Source organism: Vigna unguiculata, chromosome 9 (assembly GCF_037176805.1).
Source record: "Vigna unguiculata cultivar grain cowpea cultivar isolate G323 ecotype 2 chromosome 9, ASM3717680v1, whole genome shotgun sequence".
Classification (NCBI taxonomy): Eukaryota; Viridiplantae; Streptophyta; class Magnoliopsida; order Fabales; family Fabaceae; genus Vigna; species Vigna unguiculata.
The window spans coordinates 7,086,431-7,107,927 of NC_140800.1; the positions used below are offsets into that span (position 1 = coordinate 7,086,431).

Here is a 21,497-nt window from a genome sequence, read left to right on the forward strand (position 1 = left end):
AAATATTTCAAAAACATATAAAAGGAAAACAAATATTCAAATTAAAATATATTTTAAATGTTTGTTTACTTCAATTTTTTAAATTCTAATGAATCTCTTTTTTATACACTAATAAAAGTTATAATATATCACTTGATCAAAATGACACAAAGAACAAATAATAAACATAATAATAAAAGGAAAACAAATATTCAAATTAAAATATATTTTAAATGTTTGTTTACTTCAATTTTTTAAATTATAATAAATCTCTTTTTTATACACTAATAAAAGTTATAATACATCACTTGATCAAAATGACACAAAGAACAAATAATAAACATAATAATAAAATTTTGACATAGATTTTGTATCTTTTGAACTTAATATATGTTGGATAGTGACAAAAAAATATTCATAGCAATTACATTAAATTTTTATATTGTAGTAAATAAAAGTTATTTATAATTAAAGTGAAAAAAATCACAGTATGATTAATAGTGAGTTATAAAATAACAAATAATTAGATAGAATATATCGAAATATTATTCTACATGATGAAAATAAACAATAAATAAAAATATTAAAAAACTAACAAATGTGTGTTTTAGAAATAATTTGAGAGACTATCGAAAGAAATCGCACAAAGGAAATCAAATGTATAATTAAGGTATAATAAAATGAAAAATACCTTAGAGAACTAATTATTAAATTACGTTTGAAGTGGTTAAAATTAAATAGAAATATCATTAGTGACCAAAAAATTTGTCATTAAATTACAAATAAATTAGTAATTAAATTGGTCACTAAATCAAGTATCGATTCGATCATTGAATCAGTCACTAATTTAGTCATTGATTCAGACAATAAATCAACTACTACCACCAATGACGAAAAATAGTGACTGATATGGGTTACTGACTAAATTAGTCACCATTTCATGTTTTTCTTGTAGTGAATTATCATATACTATTCCTAAATATCATTATATATATATATATATATATATATATATATATATATATAATTTTAACCACTTCAAACAGAATTTAAAGTGAAAAAATTGCATTATGATTAATAATGAGTTATAAAATAAAAAATCATTAGATAGAATATATCGAAATATTATTCTACATGATAAAAATAAAAACAATAAATAAAAATATTAAAAAACTAACAAATGTGTGTTTTAGAAATAATTTGAGAGACTATCGAAAAAAATCACACAAAGGAAATCAAATGTATAACTAAGGTATGATAAGACGAAAAATATCTTAGAGAACTAAGAAAACTTTTCAAATATCAACATATATACTTAATGGTTGAAAAATAACGAAAATTATTTTAATGAAACAAAAGAGTTCTTCAAATTAAACAAAAATTAATAATAATAATAATAAGTAAAGAATTTTTTTTATATTACCTTAAATTGAGAGTATAAACATTCTCATGCGAAAGGAAAATTTATAATAAATAAAAATATTAAAAAATAATATAAATATTCAAATGTGAGGCATAATATTTTTTTATTAACATACATCATTTTAACATAATTACATAAAGGTTATGATAAGATAAAAAATATATTGGAGATGAGAATGAGTTTTATGACAAATGAAATAATTAAAAGAAAAAAAAATATATATATATAGGAGTTACTTGATTAATTGTGAATATTTTAATAATTTAAACGAGAATGGAGATATGGCGGGAACGGGTATTATGGCGGGTATATGTACATCCCCATACCCATCCCCATACCCAACTGAAAAAGTCGGGGATTCCCCATACCCATACCCATACCCAGTCAATGCGGGGATTCCCCGTCAAAACGGGGACGGGTTCGGACAATACCCACGGGGACGGGTTTATTTGCCATCTCTACTTGTCATTCAAAGATAAATAACAATCTTACATAAATGTACACATTGTTATATATGCATATCCGAAAGTGCTAAAAATATGTTAGATCCTCATCAAACAAATGCAAAATTGACAACGTACCCCTTTTACGAATCATTCATTTATGTGAAGGTATCTCAACCAAGGAGAGGTTAGAATACATATATGCTTAGAGAGAGTTATCCTTATAATTAAACAATATTCTTTATTTAGTGTAGTGCAGGCTCAAGTTATAGAATGCTCATGGAAGACAAAATGACTTAGTAACAAAGATTATTTGTATTTTATGTAAAAAAAAATAATCCCAAAAGCTATAAACATTTAAATGGATTAAAATAAAGTTTTAACTAGATAACTAATTTGACATTCATTTAAATCAATTTGGTTAATATTTTAAAACATGAAATATATATCAAGATCAAACATTATATGCTTGTTCAGGCTAGAGCCTAAGGATTACAATTTAGACAAAACAAATGAACTCGTAGAATCTTCATCGGGACATTTGTTTGAAAAGGTTGGAAACATCAAATAAACTATTCAAGTTCAATACTATTCAACATGATAAAAAATAAAAATACACAAAAAAAATGCTTTGCATATTTCATATCATAATGGGTAAGTGTATCATATGTACCAATGTCCTAGAAGAGTCAAACCATCTCATTGAACAAAATAGAGAAGTCCCACAAGATCTTGTTCCTCATAACCCCATAATTGTTACACGGTTTAGCATACTACAATGAAATATAATGATTATATCATTGCGTAACTACACGGTGCAACATCCTTTCTATGGTTCCCTTACGATTTTGTAGACCAAACAGTATCGCTCATATTGTTATCTTGAGAACCGAACGGTTGGGTCGGCTCCAAGGCCAAGATTGCCTAATTAAGTAAGTGAATTATACTAAGTATGATAATAAATATGATTAGGAGAGGTTGGATCGTTATTAGGTTGTCCCTAATCAAAACTCATTGAAAAATACTATAAATAGAGGTCAAAGATACGATTGTTGGTATCTTTTAATACAAATTTAAGACTATGTTAACTTGTTTGACCATTCAATATTGAACTAATTTGTTTGAATGTTCGAGCATCTTTAACAAGTACCAAGGACGAGTTTGGATGAACATGATACCTTGCAAGGAAAATATTATGAAGTAAAGACAAATAAATTGTGTTAAAGAATGCCCATTCCTTTTTACCTGAAACCGTGAGCTTTGTTGTATAGGTAAACATTATGATAATAATAATCATATTGGTAAATCTTAAAACATTTGACTAAATAGAAGTGATGAGATCTAATAAAAAAGGTCTATGTTATAAGAGAATGAAATTGTTATCGAAAAGAAATAAAATAAGAGTTTAAAACACAAGATCGAAACTATTAAAGAAGACATACAACACAAATGCATACAAGATTACAATAAAATACTTGTCTCGATTTTTCCTCAAACATCTTCATAAATAAAAATCTATAAAATACATTTTCTTTTCTTTTTTCAAATAGAATTTTAGTTATTAGTTCATAATTTAGAAACAAAGATGTTGTTCAAAATTACAAGTGCATCAACCGAGATTCTGCGTATTTAATCATGACGATATCTTTTCAAAAAGTAATAAAACTTCTACACATCAACATTTTTTCTCTCTTAAAATCTAAACATACATCACTATAGCTATTAGAAGCAGCTAGATAAAACTATACTTAGTAACTTTTCATCGCACTTGATGGAGAGAAGCAACACTATAAAAGTTCCACTCGTGTTGTTGTGTGTATAACTTTGCAAGCAGAGAAAGACACAAAAACCATAATTATTATCCCTAAGAAACTATAGAAAACGCAAAGCCAAAAAAAAAATGAAAACTTTTTTGGACAATTATATATATAGATAGATAAAGGCAGTGTTTGTGATTTGTGAGGGTGCCACTGAACGGTGGCATAGCAGCCCAATCCAAAGAGTGTGGAAGAGGACAAAGAAAAGCCTCTAATGAGACTCTTATGCGTGTCAACAAGGGTGAAAGGTTGTTATAGCGAGATCGAGAACGATGAGGTGTAAAAGAACAAAATTATATATGAGGCCCCAAATCGCTACCCTTACATTCTCTCTTAACCTGCGTAGCCCAGGCTTCGCTTACCTTATCCTATCCTCACTCACTCTATTTCTTTTTCTATCTCTCTCTCACTCGCAATCTATATTCTCTCCCTAACCACTCTTTCTCTTCTCTCTTAATTTCCCCACCACCTCTCTTCTTTCTCATTCATTTCCCACACTATCAAAATCTTCCTCCACAGCAGCTTCGTCGGCGGTTTAATTTTCTCTTGCGCCATCATCCCAATAATAACAATTTTTTTTCTCTCTCTCGATTGTTACTCTCTGTTTAAATATAAAGAAAAATTCGAGAGCTCTGAACGACGCACAGATATTTGTTACTTTCTATTTCACATGCAGAGATATATATATTTGTGTTTTGTGTTGTGTGCTCGATGAATCCAACTATTGTTGCTTAGTAATTTCCGTCCACGAGAAGCTAGCGGCCGAAGCTGTATAAATTTTCCGAAACGTCTAATCACTACTAATTCAACGGATTGATTGATTCCTTCCTTCCGTTCGAGTGCAATGGCTCCCAAAACTGGCAAAACCAAACCGCACAAGGCCAAGGGAGACAAGAAGAAAAGAGAAGAGAAAGGTTAATTATTCGTAATCTGTAATCTACCTCCTCTCTGCAATTCTAGTTCTTATATTATTCCTTTTCCGTGGCTTTCAATCCAAACGGAAGAAAATCAGTTTCGTTTTTTTTTTGTTTTGTTCGGTTTTTGTTGTTGCATTACCATTTACGTGTTCACAGAATCAACATTCAAACGCCGTCGTTCTGGTATCCAATGCATTGCTTATCTTTTATTCTCATTGGTTCGCGATATTCTCCACCTTATCCGCTCCTCATATAAATTACATTTCCCTCTGCAGTTTTGCCCACCGTCATCGAAATTACAGTAGAAACACCAGACGAATCGCAAGTTACTCTCAAGGTACCGGTGGAGTCGTTTCAAACTTGATTTTCTGATGTTTTAGTCAGATCGATATAATATATATTATTATTATTATAATATATAATAGTGATTTGTTATTATTATTTTTTTCTGGACTGTGATTATTCCTTTTGATTTCACCTTTCAAACTAAATATCAAAATGTCAACATTTGTTTTCAAAAGTTTGAGAAATAAGTTTTGGCTTGCCTACACTCTATCAACTTGGTGGTAGTGGTAGTGATAATAATGTCTATTTTCTGAGATGTATTTGTGATTTAAATTTCATGAATACCTAGTTTTGATGTTGACACATTCACCGTCTAACTCGGGTTTTGAGTTTTTGCAAATTTTAGGAAGTTGTAAATAAAAATAATCCTTTAAATCACTCTTAAATAATAAAATTATTTTTTAATTACTGCATCAAGCACTTGTATTTTTTTTTTCTCTTTTTATATGACGTAAAACGCAACTGTTTCGTGTTTTTTCTTTAAAAAAAATCTAACTGAATTACTTTTTTTTGTTATTAAATTTTCCTTCTATATATTATGTTTTCATATTTAAATTGTTTTTTATTTTAAATTTAAATTATTTAGATAAATTAGATTCATATATTTAAATTTATCATGCAAAATTTCACATGTTAAAATTATTCACGTATATGGTATGCTTATTTATTTTAAATCCTGTGTTATTTAATTTTTTTCAATAACAACTTCGCGTTTGTTGCGAGGCAGGGCATATCCACGGATAGGATCCTAGATGTGAGAAAGCTGTTAGCGGTACACGTTGAGACTTGTTCCTTGACCAATTTTTCCTTATCTCATGAGGTAATGTACTTCTTTTTAAAATATTTTTTAAAATTAATTTAAAAAAATGTAAATATAATTATTATAATTTCTGACTTTACAAACTTTTTTTTTTTACTTATACCTTACAAATTTTTATTTAAAAAAAAAAGCCATTTTAAAATCTTGTCATATTTTTTTATTTATTAATGGGTAGAGTTAAAATGAATGGTCTTTTACAAATTAAAACTTAATGGACATATAAAAAAAGTAATTAACATTTTTACTTCTGAGAAATGCGTTTATTCTATCCCAGATCTGATAAATGTTGTCCTACCTTAGGAAGAAATAAATTGTGTGAACATAAAAGTATAACTGCTCTATTGAACATAGAGAAAACTACATTGCTTTGCATAATAGTTAAATAATTTTGTTATTTCAGTTTTTAATATTAAATGTAATTATCAAAATAATAAAACTTTTTATATCTTTTTAATATGAAGATTTCTAATTCTTCTGAAATATATTTGCTTTTTGTTTTTTCTATTCTATTTGACTGATAATATATATTTTTCACACTTATTTGTACCAGAATTAAATACATTTATTTTAAAAAAGCAAGTTTAGGTATTTTAGTTTAATTTTTTATTGAAAAAAAATGGTAAAATAATGAATGGACCAGGACAACGTGCAGTTGCATTAATTGGTGTCTTACCATTCTCCACCTATTGCTAGTGACCAGTCCAGGATCTGGTGAGTGGGGCAGTTTTCTCTCCACTGTTTGCATACATTACTCGTGTCAAGTTATTTTAGCATGTCCCTTAAATCACAGTCAGGATTTTAATGATTACAGTAATATAAACATGTTTTCCTTCTGATTTTATTTTGGTTTCTCACTGGAAACTGCATGTGTCAGGACTTTGAAAATGGAATGATATCTTTATACATAATAAGAAAGTATCTTATACTGTTAAAATATCTTCAACAAAATATTTACATAAACTTGAATTATTTTTATCCTTCTATTTTATTCTTAAAAAATCAAATTAAATAATAGTAAATAATTATAATATATATATATATATATATAAATATAAATACACCTCTTTACAATTAGCTTTCTTATTCTATCTTTTGTAATATAGCTGTTTATGTGTAACTTTGACATTTATTTTATAAAACTCTTACAAATGTTAAGTTTTTGTTTTTTTTTTCAATTATTCTTTCTTTATTATATTAGCTGTTTTGACTGCTCATATCCACATATTTCATTTTTTTTCTTATGGAAACTTTACAATACTTTTATTATGTTTTTTTTTTTAAGTGAAGATTTAATTTTTGATACTGTGGAAAATTGAAAGCAGATCCTAAAGCTTTTCGATGTTTACAATTACAATTTTGTTAAAGGTTTTAGAAAATGCTTAGTGACAACAATATTTGTTTAAGTATATGGGTTTTCACAAGTGTAATTGCGAGTGAACTTCTATGCAATTCCATTGTCAAATACACACGATGATTATATATTTTAAATTATATTCTTTTATTTTTAATTAATTATTCATAAAATTATAAAAATAATAAAATTAGATATATATATATATATAGCATTAATATTTAATTTTTTTAAAATAAAAATAATTATGTTATCCTTTTATTTTTTTAAGAATTACTTATTTGTATTTAGGCTTTTTTAAACTAATTATAACAGAAGAAAAGAAACAAATGCATGAAACATATGTGTTTTTCCTAGTGCGACAATTAACATTTTTTTTTTCAGTAAATATGTATAACATGGACGGCGCAGCAATAACTTTCTCCTACTTTATCAGATTAGGTCAAAATAGGTCATAGATAGATAATCTCAATTACATCCTTATTTATTTACAAATTTTATATACAATACTTTTTTTTCATAATTAAGAAATTTGATTGAGTGAGTGAAATTTTTGAGGAAAAGTTTGTATGCAAACAGTATACATGTAATAAAATATTATTATAGACAATGAATTCATTTACTTTTACGTACAAAAGCTATTTAAAAATTCATACATTCGATAATTGGTGATTATTATCAATTTAACAATTTTACTCAGTAATCTTTTAAAATAAAAGAGAATTCTGTATAGAATTTCTACAAATTTGGAACCTTCAGTTAATTTCATAAGATACTAATGTTATTTAATACATTATTTTACATTAAAAATATAACTATTGAAATGTAAACTAATGATCAGTAATATAAAAACAAAGAAGAAAACGCGATGCAATTATTGGGAAATTGTAAATAAATTATCTATGTCGACTAACTGTAGTGATAATGCTAATAAATAATCTAATTAAAAATAGAAATATATTTTATTCATTTGTTTTTAAATCATACAAATTTGTAATTTATGTAACCAGCATTAATATAAGAGTTACGTTGGTTATATGTGAACATCCCGGATTATTTTAACCCTTCCTGAAAGAATAAAATAACTACAATAAATAATAATAACGGCTAACAGAATAAGTTGGACAGGTGCGAGGCGCGAGGCTGAAAGACACGGTCGAGATCGTTTCCTTGAAACCCTGCCATCTGACCATCGTCCAAGGTAACGAACAGCACTAAACCGGAGCCCACTGTAGACTATCACTGCCCACTGACAGTTATTTGATTCTTTTGTCAGAGGACTACACGGAAGAGCTTGCCGTCGCACACATTCGGCGACTCCTTGACATCGTGGCCTGCACCACGTCCTTTGCCTCCGCCACAAAACCTCCCGCCTGCAAGTCCAAAGACCCCACCGAGCCGGGTTCAGAAAATGGATCGGAAACAAGCCCAAGACTCAAACCCGTGGATCCGAATTCGGACTCGGGCAATGCCAAAGCTGACAAAGTGGACGGTGACATCTCCATGTGTCCACCTCCCAGGCTTGGACAGTTCTACGATTTCTTTTCGTTTTCGCACCTTACGCCGCCGTTTCAGTGTAAGTTATATATTTGAGTGTGTGTGTGTATATATATAATGTATGTATAACAGTATGCATGATGTGTATTCCGTATTTTAAATGTCTACTGTGTTTTCCTTTTAGTGTGTCGCCTTTTCATCTTATTTTAGCCCGATGCAATTTGCTTGGGGAAATGTATGTGCTTTGCAATACTAAACTGGAAAAGCCATAGTTATAAAGTTTAAAAGTTTTAATTCAATTGCTGTGGAAATCTGTGTTGAGTTTAATTTTAAAGCATTCAGTGTATTTTTTTTTTTTTTTCTTGCCCCTTTTGAACTGGTTGTTTTGAGTGAGGGTGCATATTATCTGCGTATTTTAATTATCTCTATTTATGCTTTTGGTTATTTTCCTCTGCTTCGGTGAAATAATCTTCTTCTGTGAAAACAATTGGGTAAAATTTATACTACGAACTCTAACCATGCTGTTGGAATTTTTTTTTTTCCTTTTGTATTTTGTTTTAGTGGTGAACGATCTTTTGGTCAACAAACTAGAAACACGATCTTGTGCCAAGCTCCTAGCTTCAACTACTTTACGACCGTGTATATTTTTTGTTAAATTATGTTTCCTCTTTAATGGATATGTTACACTGCAATTAGATACATGAATAGTGGTTTGTGCAAGTGGATTTCGGTTAGCTTGGATATAATTCGAATTATTTAAGCAATATGAATATGCTTGATAGTAAATTAAGCCGGAAACCTTGTTTTTATTAATGTAATTTTGGTTTTGATGCAGACATACGGAAATCAAATAGACCTTTCCTTGAGGAGAAAACAGAAGATGATTTCTTTCAGATTGATGTGAGATTTATTCTTTTACTAACTTTTGTCTCGTGTTTTCTAAATTTTTTTAACCCAAAAGGAATTTCCCCAACTACTGGTGGTGAATGTGATATACCTTTGGAGGAAAGAGAATAATCAATAGTAGATGTGTTAGGTAATGTTAAAAGGAGGATCTAGGAGAGGAACCTACAAGGGTATTGTAAATTTGAGTTGTGAAAAAATAAAGGTTTATGCACATACTGTTTTTCTCCTTTCTCTTCAATGAGCTTTAGCAAATAATCTATCTTTGAAGTGAGACTTTTGTGCATTTCGCGAATGCAGGTTAGAGTTTGTAGTGGAAAACCTACTACAATTGTTGCTTCTAGAATAGGATTCTATCCTGCTGGAAAACATCCGCTTGTGAGTCATACATTGGTGGGTCTGCTTCAGCAGATAAGCAGGGTTTTTGATGTTGTAAGTTCTAACTCATTGATGTTTCGTTACTGTTGCTGCTTTAAACAATTCCAATTCCAGAACATTTTTTCTCATGGGAACCGTTTATAAAAAAGTCAGATTCAAACCCATGACCAACCGGTCACAAGGACACAAATTTACTGCTATGCTGGGGTCATCCTCCAATATATAATGTTGTATATAATTTCCATGTTTATATTGCATGATTGAAAATAATAAATAATAATCCTTCTTGCAGGCTTACAAGGCACTTATGAAGGCGTTCACGGAACACAATAAAGTAAGTACTTCCCACAATTTTTCACATTACTATTCTAACTGTACCAGATTATTTTACTGTTACAGTGTTCTCCTTTCAGTTTGGTAATCTTCCTTATGGTTTTCGTGAAAACACATGGGTTGTTCCTCCGGTTGTTTCTGATAATCCATCCATTTTTCCACCACTTCCCATGGAAGATGAAACTTGGGGAGGAAATGGGGGTGGACAAGGCAGAAGTGTTAGTCACGAAAATAGACAGTGGGCGAGAGACTTTGCAATTCTAGCTGCAATGCCATGTCAAACTGCAGAGGAGAGACAGATTCGGGATAGGAAAGCTTTTCTACTTCATAGTTTATTTGTTGATGTATCGGTCTTCAAAGCTGTTTCTGTAATAAAAAATTTAGTGGATATTAAGCAAAACTCTTCTTTGCCAACTTCCTATGAAGAAAGAGTTGGAGATTTAACTATTAAAGTGACAAGAGATGTATCCGATGCAAGTTTGAAGTTGGACTGCAAAAATGATGGAAATCGAGTTCTTGGATTGTCTGAAGAAGAACTAGCTCAGAGAAACCTTCTCAAAGGCATAACTGCTGATGAGAGTGCAACTGTTCATGTAAGTTAACTAAGTGTCATGAACCTATTGTAGCACTAAATGGTTTTTGTTTTGATAAATTGTCCTTGCCTTTTGTTGTAGGATACTCCTACTCTTGGTGCAGTACTTATAAAACACTGTGGCTACACAGCTGTTGTAAAGGTCTCCGCTGACAGAGATTTGGAAGGGAGTCCCACTTCGTCGGAAATTGATATTGAAGAGCAGCCTGAAGGAGGTGCAAACGCATTGAATGTTAACAGGTCATTTATTCTCTATCACCATTTAATTTATTTCAGTAATTGAGGATCATGAGGAGTACTTAATTCAAAATTAGTTCTTACGTTACTTTCTAATAATTTTTTGCATCATTAAAAATTATAAAATCCATAGACCAATAAGGGGGAAAACTTGTTGCATTTGGAACATATATGCTGTAGTACCAATCTATTTTGGTATTTTTTTTTGTATAATTAGCTTTAGCTTAACAGTGCTTTCACTTTCTTTTCTTTTTTTTGGGTAAATATGGTTTTATAAAGCTCCTGATACAACTTTCTTTTCAAAATTATCTCAGCTTAAGGATGATATTGCATAGGCCATCTACACTCCAATCATCAAATGCAATTCAACGAATCCAAGGCACAGACATTGAATATTCACGGTCAACTCAATCATTGGTAAGGAAAGTCCTTGAAGAAAGTTTACAAAATTTGAAGGAGGAAACCACTAGACCCAGAAAATCTATTAGATGGGAGCTTGGGGCATGTTGGGTACAACATTTACAAAATCAAGCTACTGGGAAATCTGAGCCAAAAAAGGCAGAAGAGGCTAAGATTGAGCCAGCTGTTAAAGGTCTTGGGAAGCAAGGTGGATTACTAAAGGAATTAAAGAAAAAAATTGATAACAAAAACTCCAAAGTTGAATTAGGAAAGGATATTTCCCCATCTAATAATGGCAATGACATAAACAAGCAAGAAGCCACGAAACAGGAATTAGAGAGACAAGGTGAAGAAAAGGAAACTATATGGAGAAAGCTACTTTCTGATGCTGCATTTACACGTCTTAAAGAATCTAAAACTGATCTTCATCTGAAGGTTCATCTCTGCTTTTTAACTTAAATGATGCTTTATTTTTCTGACGCTGTAACTGGAATATTATTCTAAATAGGAATATGTCAATTTTATGATTTCTAGTCAGCAATGTGCTTATTAATCTATGTACTTATTTTTATTAATATATTTTGATTTGATACCTTCTCCATCTTCACAGTCACCTGATGAATTGATGGACATGGCACATAAATATTATGTTGATACTGCACTTCCAAAGCTGGTGACTTTCCTAACATTGAACTTATTTATATTTAAACTGAGTTATTTTGGAATGTGTTTAGTGATTGTTATTTCAAATTCATAGGTGGCAGATTTTGCGTCCCTTGAACTCTCACCTGTTGATGGAAGGACGTTGACCGATTTCATGCATACCAGGGGCTTGCAAATGTCTTCGTTAGGCCAAGTGGTAATATTCTTACGAGAATATTGACTAGTGTCCTAAGGCATTGGTCAAGGAATCAAAAGTGGAAAGTTTTTATAAGAAAGTGTAATATTTAATGGTACAAATGCTGGTCCAAACAGACCTGTGAAAACCCCTACTTATATTTTTTAACCTAATGCTGCACAAAAAATAATATTAAAAAATAAAAAGTATTATTCTTTAGTATCCTAAGGCATTGGTCAAGGAATCAAAAGTGGAAAGTTTTTATAAGAAAGTGTAATATTTAATAGTACAAATGCACCTGCACATTGATTCCTTACCCATTCCCTAGGATACTAAAGAATAATACTTTTTATTTTTTAATATTATTTTTTGTGCAGCATTAGGTTAAAAAATATAAGTAGGGGTTTTCACAGGTCTGTTTGGACCAGATTTAGGTGAAAGTAAAATCTGAACCAATTAATTTTCATTGGTTTGAATTGTTTTCAATTTTTCGAAAAAAACAAATTCAAAATCGAAATCTAACCAGCACATTCTTGATCGTCTCGATTTGGTTCAGACCAATTGGATCCAACTAAATGTAAATATACAAAATTTTGTTTTTGCGAAGAAGTCAAGATACAAAATTTTGTCCAAAGTTCACCTATAATTCTATCATTAAAAGAGATAAACAACATTTTTGAACTGTAATTGACTTACATCAACTAAATGAAAACAAAAATTACATAATTAAAATCTGATATATAACAACTAATAATAGAAAAATTCATCCTTGGTTTGGTTGTGGTTCATCATGCTTGGACCAATTAACATTGGATTTGATTTCTTTTGTTAGAATGAGATGCGATTAGCTAAAATGCTAAATAAATTTAATTGGTTTGATTTGGATTCTTGAGTTGGTCCGGTTGATCCAAATGGATGAGCACCCTTAAATATAATAATGAACTATATGTTCTCTTTCCCATATGCATGTGTTATGAAGTCTAGGTTGAATGTTTTTAAGTATACAGAGGTGTAATATTGTTTCATTGTGTCTAAAAGGAGAACACACATAGCTGTATTTATACTAACCTTGTTGACAAAAACAGAATCAGACGTAAAACGATAGTACGATCAAATCCCCGACTATTAGCAACTCATATCAACATGTGATGTTCTAATGTTAATATTAAGCATGCCATTTAACAATAGGAAATTTCACTGATAATCCAATGCTATTTTTCATTTAAATTCTGTCTGCCAGGTTGAGCTTGCAGATAAACTTCCTCATGTGCAATCTCTATGTATACATGAGATGGTTGTTCGAGCCTACAAGCACATTTTACAGGCAGTTGTTGCTGCAGTTGATAATGTTTCTGAATTGGCTTCATCTATTGCATCATGCCTAAATATATTGTTGGGAACACCAACATCTGAAACTAGTGATGAAGATATTATTACTAGTTATGAACTGAAATGGAAATGGGTAGAAAACTTTCTTCTGAAGAGATTTGGATGGCAATGGAAGGATGAAAATGGTCAAGATTTAAGAAAGTTTGCCATTCTTCGGGGACTCTGCCATAAGGTAAAATAAAAGGCCCACTCTCTAATGGATTGATACTGATCACTTTATACCATTGTTATTTCAATTAAGAAAAATCCTCTAACAGGTAGGGCTTGAACTGGTTCCTAGGGACTATGATATAGATTCATCATGTCCTTTTAGAAAGACGGATATTGTAAGCATGGTCCCCATATATAAGGTGAAATACACAACACCTTGACTTTTTATGCCGGAAATTAATACTTCCTAAAGCCCTAATGACTAAATTGCAACTTGAATTATCTTCGCAGCATGTAGCTTGCTCATCTGCTGATGGCCGCACACTTTTGGAATCATCCAAGACTTCCTTGGATAAAGGTAAATTGGAGGATGCTGTCAATTATGGCACAAAGGTATGAATAATTTATTCCATCTCAGAATAGATCTGTTCCTGAAGCCAACAACTATATTTACCAACATTTTGCATTGAATCTTGAAGGCACTCTCAAAATTAGTGTCGGTATGTGGCCCTTACCATAGAATGACAGCAGGAGCATATAGTCTCTTGGCTGTTGTGCTGTACCACACTGGAGATTTCAATCAGGTGTGTGTTTTTATATCCTTAAGTGCTCTCTGTTAATTTATCAATACTAGTTACATATTGTCTTTCTTATGTGAATCATACATAAAAGTGTTAAAAGAAGTTTTGCGAACTATATATTCCAATAGTTGCTGCATCCTTCTTTTTTCTTTTTTTTTTGTAGTTATTTTGCTTAGTTTTGATGGAACATCACATTAGTGAATAAAGAAAATCAATATTAGGTCAGTGCGGAGAATCCCTTGGAAACGGCATCAATTTTCTGAAGTACATTTTAGTTATTGCAAACACTTTCAAAGAATAAAAAAGGCTTCACATAATCAAGAAACATTTTTGAAAAAGGTTCCGAGTTAATTCTAGTCCAATTAGTATCATTGTAATAACTTTATCTGTGCTTTTGCTAGGCAACTATCTATCAGCAAAAGGCACTAGATATTAACGAAAGAGAGCTTGGACTGGACCATCCTGATACGATGAAAAGTTATGGGGATCTTGCTGTTTTCTATTATCGACTCCAACATACGGAGTTGGCTTTAAAGTATGCTTCTTTACATCATATTCGTAAGATAAACTCTTTGATTGTAATGAGGAAATAGCTTACATGGTTCTTCATTTGAGAATTTGGTACCCTTTCTACTTCTGATGATAGAAATTTTGTTACAATTGATAGTTAGTCGAGGCTTTGATGTTACCGCTTATTTTAGTAGGGTTACATAGAGATCATAATTGATTGAAGTATTCTATGTATTTCAGAAATTCCTGAAGGCTTTACTATGAAAATGCTTTCTTCAAAATTGCAACACAACTGTAAATTAATATTAGTAAAAAGCAACAAAACTATATCATTGGATAAAAATGAGTATCTAGGCAAATATCCTCGAAAAGTCAACAGAACTGGGCCAGTTTCCTATGTTATATTGTCTCATGAAAGAATATTAAGAAAATTCCAAATATAGCTGGTGATGATGATCTATAATGGCGTTCATCTTAGATCATTATAGGGCTGTATTAAGGTATAAAGCAGGTGAATTGGGTCTCATCCATTATGAATTTGTTGACGGACACATGAATTTGTTGACTGACACATACTATACTGTTCGGGTTCAGTAAAATTTTCCTCTTGTCTAGTTATATAACAAATAAGAAAACTCCTGTGAATAATTACATTAATCTTCTTATCTTATTTGTTTCTAGGTATGTTAATCGTGCTTTGTATCTTCTGCACTTAACTTGCGGACCTTCACATCCAAACACTGCTGCCACCTACATTAACGTAGCAATGATGGAAGAAGGATTAGGAAATGTCCATGTTGCTCTCAGATACCTTCACGAGGCTTTAAAATGTAACAAAAGATTACTTGGAGCTGATCATATTCAGGTTCTCTCCTATTCCTTGCACGAATTTTACAGGTTACTATCGCATGAGACTTCATGTTCTTAAGCTGGTCTGGTAATATGATGAGTTATGGCTAGATCATAAGTTATATTTAAAAGAAAAACTCAATTGACTTGAGACTCTAAGGCAAAAACTTACTTATCCATTTTACGTACCAGTCATTGCAGTTCAAATTTATATTCAACTTGATTTGTAATTCTTTAGAACAATTCACTGTTTCAGAATTCATCTTGACCTGAGCTCTTAGGCTGATTGAACTACAAGTGGCTGGAATAGTGAATCAGTTATCCCATGCATTATTTCAAGATTCAAAGCTAGAAGGCCCAATTAACCTAGTGGTGGCGGTGGTTTTACATAACGAACCAGGATTCTGACATCTGGTCTTTCCTTTGCAGGGCGACCATAGGCTAAATCATTTAGTACTAGTAGTAGCAGAAAACTGGCTATACATACACCACTACCAATACAACCTAATATGTCTTGTACATGCCATTACTCTTTGCCGTTGTCATATTTCATCTTAAAACCAATTGTCATTAAATGAAATTGTCCAATAGACATATAAGTCTCATCCCAAAAGTTCACGCAGGCAATATGGAACTTTCCAATACCCCTCCCTCCACAGATTCCTGTCAAACTAGGCAAACCTACTAGAATAGGCAATTATCAAGATAAGCAATGGATTCCGATACTATATCCAATTTCATATTTAAACTAATTTACATTGAGTGAAGTTGTCCAAGAAATATGTAAATCACACTTCAAGAATCGAGGTAGATTATATGGAACTTTTTCATTGGTTTTTGTATGTGTCTCACTTCTTGGAATGCATCTTATATATCTACCGGGAAACTTCCTGTAATGTAAATTAGTTTTAGGATGAAATCTAACATTATTTAACATCTGCTCTCCCAACTTCAAATAGCTGATGTATTCTACTTTTTAAACCAGTCTTTTGTACGGTTGGCCTTTCATGAAGGAAACATATGCTTTGGAAATTTTTGAAGAATTTCACTTGACAATTTTAATTTTATAGTTCTGTCACCAGTTGAACTATTTAACTCACAACAGCAAATTATCAACATTTGAGTGTCCCCTGACCTGATCATATGTAGGTTAACCTTATCGTGTGAATTTTCTATTCAGTTCCTAGTGTCAATTTTTTCTCAGTGGCTAAAAAAATACCAGTAAAGCATTGTAGCAACCCCATACAAACAATTTAAACTGTGGAGATTACATGTTTAAAAACAATTGGAAAATTTAAAAAAAAATAAAAAACTATTTAGTCTCAAACCTATTGACTGACTTAACGTAATTTTTGCCTAGTAATGACGTAATGTAGTGCTTGATTGCAATGAGTGATTGTGTTGGAGTCACTAAAGCAGTGGCCCAGTGGGTATCATTGGAAATTTCAAAAGAGGACATTGGCATCAAGGGTAGTGTAAAATTTGACAAATATAGTGGTTTTCATTCTATAAAATGCAATTTCGTATGAGTACTAGTTATGTTATGTAAGGTGCACGCTAAATATTAAGTTCATAAATGCACTTGTTCATGCTCAGTTTCTTCACAGATATGCATCAGACGAGGGTAGTTTGCATTTTTAACTTGTTTTATACATTTTTGGTTTTTTCAGACGGCTGCAAGCTATCATGCAATAGCTATTGCTCTTTCTTTGATGGAAGCATACTCTCTAAGTGTTCAGCATGAACAGACTACCCTTCAGATCCTGCAGGCTAAACTTGGTTCTGATGATCTAAGGACACAGGTAGTCTTACTTATGCCTTTTGATGATGGATTAAATTACATAAATAGTAATCCTTGTTACTTATGCAAATATATGAATTCATTACAGGATGCGGCAGCATGGCTGGAATACTTCGAGTCAAAGGCTCTGGAGCAACAGGAGGCTGCACGGAATGGTACACCTAAGCCAGATGCCTCAATCTCCAGCAAAGGTCATTTAAGGTAGTGATTACAATTAGAACAAGCTCCACTTATGTCAATATCTGGTTCACTTTATGCATTTTGATGGTCTATACACATAAGAGCCGATCTGTGTTTGTTGTCCTCCACTAGATATTTCATTTTTTATAAAATCACCAATTGGAATGTATTTACACTTTCTGTTGAGTAAGCATATGCATTTATCAGTATCACAGGCCAAAGCTAAAGGTTAATAAGTTGGCGGAACTATAAGCAAGCTTATTTCTTATAATTTGTAAAAAAACAAAGTAAAAAGATAATGTTGTGGAGTGCTTGAGCATTTAAATGAATAAAGTAAAGATGGACAATGCAGTTGTTCAATCACAGTTTCTCCTGTGTTTTGATTTTTCAACAAAATTTTGAATTACAGGATTGCATTATGTTGAGAAAACATGCGAACTTTATCTAATTCATTAATTCCTCTTCAAAGATGCCAACTTTATCTAATTTCAGAAGAGCATAGTTTTCAGCATCCAACAGATTTTTATAGGATCAAGTTTGGCAATGTTTTGCTGAATCTGGTCAACTGTATCATTGCCAAAAGAACACACTTTTCATCCCCTATCCTGCAGTTCGTCGTTTATACAAATAACATAATAACTGCCATAAAACTTGATAACTTCCTACCATTAGATCCTATATAAAATAATTGCTCCTAAACCTAATAAATTAATACACAAATGATAATAAGTAACTGCTCCTAATTTTTTCCAATAACTGTCATAACTTCTAATCCCATCATTAATGTCTGCTGAAAAATTTAACCACTGTTTACTTCTAGTCCTATATGAATTTGGTTTTATTGAATGTGTTCATTTCCTTTCAAAGTTCATGACAATAAAAAATGCCTTCTACCAGTGTGTCAGACCTCTTGGACTACATAACACCGGACGCAGATCAGAAAGCGCGGGAAGCACAGAAAAAGGCTCGTGCCAAGGTAATACATATCTTCTTTTTACCCAGGATATACCTGCAAATGAATTTTCATTTCTTTATTACTTAATACTTGTAAAATTAATTTTGTATTTCGTTGTGAAACAAACTAAATTATCAATCTATTTTACAGTTAAAGGGAAAACCAGGCCAAAACTGGGAAACAGCTTCAGATGAAAATCAGAAGGATGAAGACATGTCTAAAGGTTATTCATTTACAGAGACTACTAGTGATAAAGAAAATAAATCTGAAGCTCAAATTAAAGACAACGGGATTGATAAAGCTGAGTCCATTCACATAGATCAAACGATGCCCAATGAAAGTAATAATAAACTGGCACAGGATGACAGCTCGGATGAAGGGTGGCAGGAAGCTGTTCCCAAAAGTCGGTCACTCACTGGGCGCAAGTCATCTTCATCTAGAAGGCCCACCCTAGCAAAACTAAACACTAACTTCATGAATGTTTCTCAGTCAAGATATCGAGCCAAGCCTAATAATTTCTCTTCTCCAAGAACAAATTCAAATGAGACCATTGTAGGACAATCCCCTTCTGTTCCAAAAAAGTTTGTTAAGAGTGCAAGCTTCAGTCCAAAGCTGAATAGCGGTAATGCCCCCGATGGTGGAGCAGTAATAGACTCTAAGTCAGCTCCAGCCACCCCTGCTCCAAGTGATCAAATTGCTAAACCAGCTCCCTCTAGCACGGGTGTCAGTGTTCAATCAGCAGGTAAACTTTATTCCTACAAAGAAGTAGCCTTAGCCCCACCTGGGACAATTGTGAAGGCGGTGGCTGAACAGTCACCAAAAGGAAATCCTATCCAACAAAATTCTGATATTAGTGCCGTGATAGTTGCAATAAAGGAGACTCAAAATATTGTGGCAACGAATGACGTGAACGATTTTGGTCAGAAATCAATTGATGAGAAAATACAAATCCCTGGCCATGAAGAAAAAACAGAAAAGGAAACCACGGTGGTGGACGGTAATACAGAAACAGTAAATAGCAAGGCCGACGACGAGGTTGCACTTAAAATCCAGGAAGCTAGCGTTGTTTCCGTGATAGAGAAGAAAAGTGAAGTTGGAAACATCACAGTTGTCGAGATTGAGAATTCTGGTCGCTTAGATAATATAGACAAGAGTGCCTCTAAAGGAGAATCCGAGGTACTACTGCAAGAAAGTTGTGAACCAACATCCGACAATTCAAATCCCCTAACCATTTTAGTTGAAGACGAAAAACAGTTACTTGACAATGATTCCTATTTGTTGGCAGATACGGGTAACGAGGGAAATGAGAAACATGAATCTAGTAGCAATGCAGTCTGTAAGTCACTACCATTAGAAGGAGAAAAGCAAGAAACAGAAACAGGAAAGGAACCAACCAAGAAACTTTCTGCAGCTGCACCACCCTTTAATCCATCCACAATTCCAGTTTTTGGCTCTGTTCCTGTACCAGGCTTCAAGGATCACGGAGGTATTTTGCCCCCACCAGTAAATATTGCTCCTTTGCTTCCAGTCAGTCCCCGAAGAACTCCGCATCAGTCAGCTACGGCTAGGGTTCCATACGGTCCACGAATATCTGGTGGCTATAACAGATATGGGAACCGTGTTCCGCGGAATAAAACTGTATTCATCTCAGGTGAACCCTCCCCTGATGGTAACCCCAACAGTCCTCCTAGAATAATGAATCCACATGCCACAGAGTTTGTACCAGGCCAACATTGGGTATCTAATGGCTATGTTGTTTCTCCTAACGGTTATATAACTTCTCCAAATGCCATTCCAGGGTCTCCTAATAATTTTCCCCCAGTGTCTCCCAATGGCATGCCAGTGTCACCTAGTGGATATCCTGCTACTCTGAACGGTATCCAAGTGAATCAAAACGGGTCTGTACCATCTCCAACCATTTCAACTGATTCATCACAAGTTGCGTGTGTTGAAACTGATATTGAAAACAAAAGTCAAACTCTGGATGAGGAAAGTAAAAATTCTATTCCAACAGATGTAAGTTCCGAAAAGAAACATGTTGAGCAAAATCCTCAAGAACTATCTGCCAGCAGTGAAAACTCTACTCCTAAAGTAGAAGAAAAGCAGGCAGATCTCAGCCCCCCATCTGATTTTAGTAACGAAGATACAGTAATCAAGAAGGATGCTGTGGATCAGAAAAAGCAAAGCAAGTGTTGGGGAGATTACAGTGACAGTGAAGCTGATATCATTGAGGTCACAAGCTAAGGAGTGGTAAGCTTTTCTTATTAAAATGATAAAAATAAAATAAAAAGAAACTGTTTCCTCTTAGCTAGGGGGGTTTTATGCCTATCGAGATACCAAAAAGTGATGCCAGAATTGACTGGACTGAGGAGGTCTTTGCGGCAGAACTGATTATTTGAGGATTTGTGAAAGGCCTCACGTTGCTTGGTACATACTTCTCTCTGGAGGTTCAAATTTAGAGCGTGATTTTGTGAAGGTCACCATGATAATGGGTGGGGAAGGCTTTCTTGATAGCTAATTGGCCATGTCTTGAATTGTTTTAATTTTTCCTGCTACTTTCTTTTTGCTTATCCAAAATGGAAATACTCTTACGGCTCATCACTAGGTTGCAATTGCCAGACAATTAAGGCTTCATTTGTCGGGCCTGTATTTGCTTTTTCAAGTTGTAGCAGCAACCCTTAGATCTTACGAACTTGTTCATAATTTTATTTTTAAACGGTGACAATGTTTTGCACTAAAATTCCGAGTTTGATAGTGACGGAGCGATGATTTACTTCAAATTCCTTCTTTTCAATAAACTGTTTTGAATT

The 21,497-nt window shown here is 32.6% G+C and overlaps 1 protein-coding gene across 2 annotated transcripts; it reads left to right on the forward strand.

The window, feature by feature from the left end:
- The first annotated feature begins 3,998 nt into the window (after window positions 1–3,998).
- On the forward strand, window positions 3,999–21,467 carry LOC114162307 (Tetratricopeptide repeat (TPR)-like superfamily protein). Of its 2 annotated transcripts, XM_028046151.2 has the most exons (24): window positions 3,999–4,576; window positions 4,736–4,762; window positions 4,855–4,916; window positions 5,652–5,744; window positions 8,224–8,296; window positions 8,372–8,671; window positions 9,428–9,492; window positions 9,796–9,927; window positions 10,166–10,207; window positions 10,287–10,799; window positions 10,881–11,038; window positions 11,350–11,869; window positions 12,045–12,107; window positions 12,192–12,293; window positions 13,513–13,833; window positions 13,919–14,011; window positions 14,103–14,204; window positions 14,291–14,395; window positions 14,794–14,927; window positions 15,584–15,767; window positions 17,422–17,553; window positions 17,641–17,753; window positions 18,630–18,708; window positions 18,838–21,467. In XM_028046151.2, exons 1-24 carry the CDS (start codon window positions 4,507–4,509, stop codon window positions 20,929–20,931), a joined length of 5,577 nt encoding a protein of 1,858 aa, XP_027901952.2. In that variant the 5' UTR covers window positions 3,999–4,506; the 3' UTR covers window positions 20,932–21,467. The 2 variants fall into 2 exon arrangements, with proteins under 2 accessions (XP_027901952.2, XP_027901953.2); XM_028046152.2 differs by lacking the exon at window positions 4,736–4,762 and having other exon boundaries at window positions 4,000–4,576.
- Window positions 21,468–21,497: the final 30 nt, after the last annotated feature.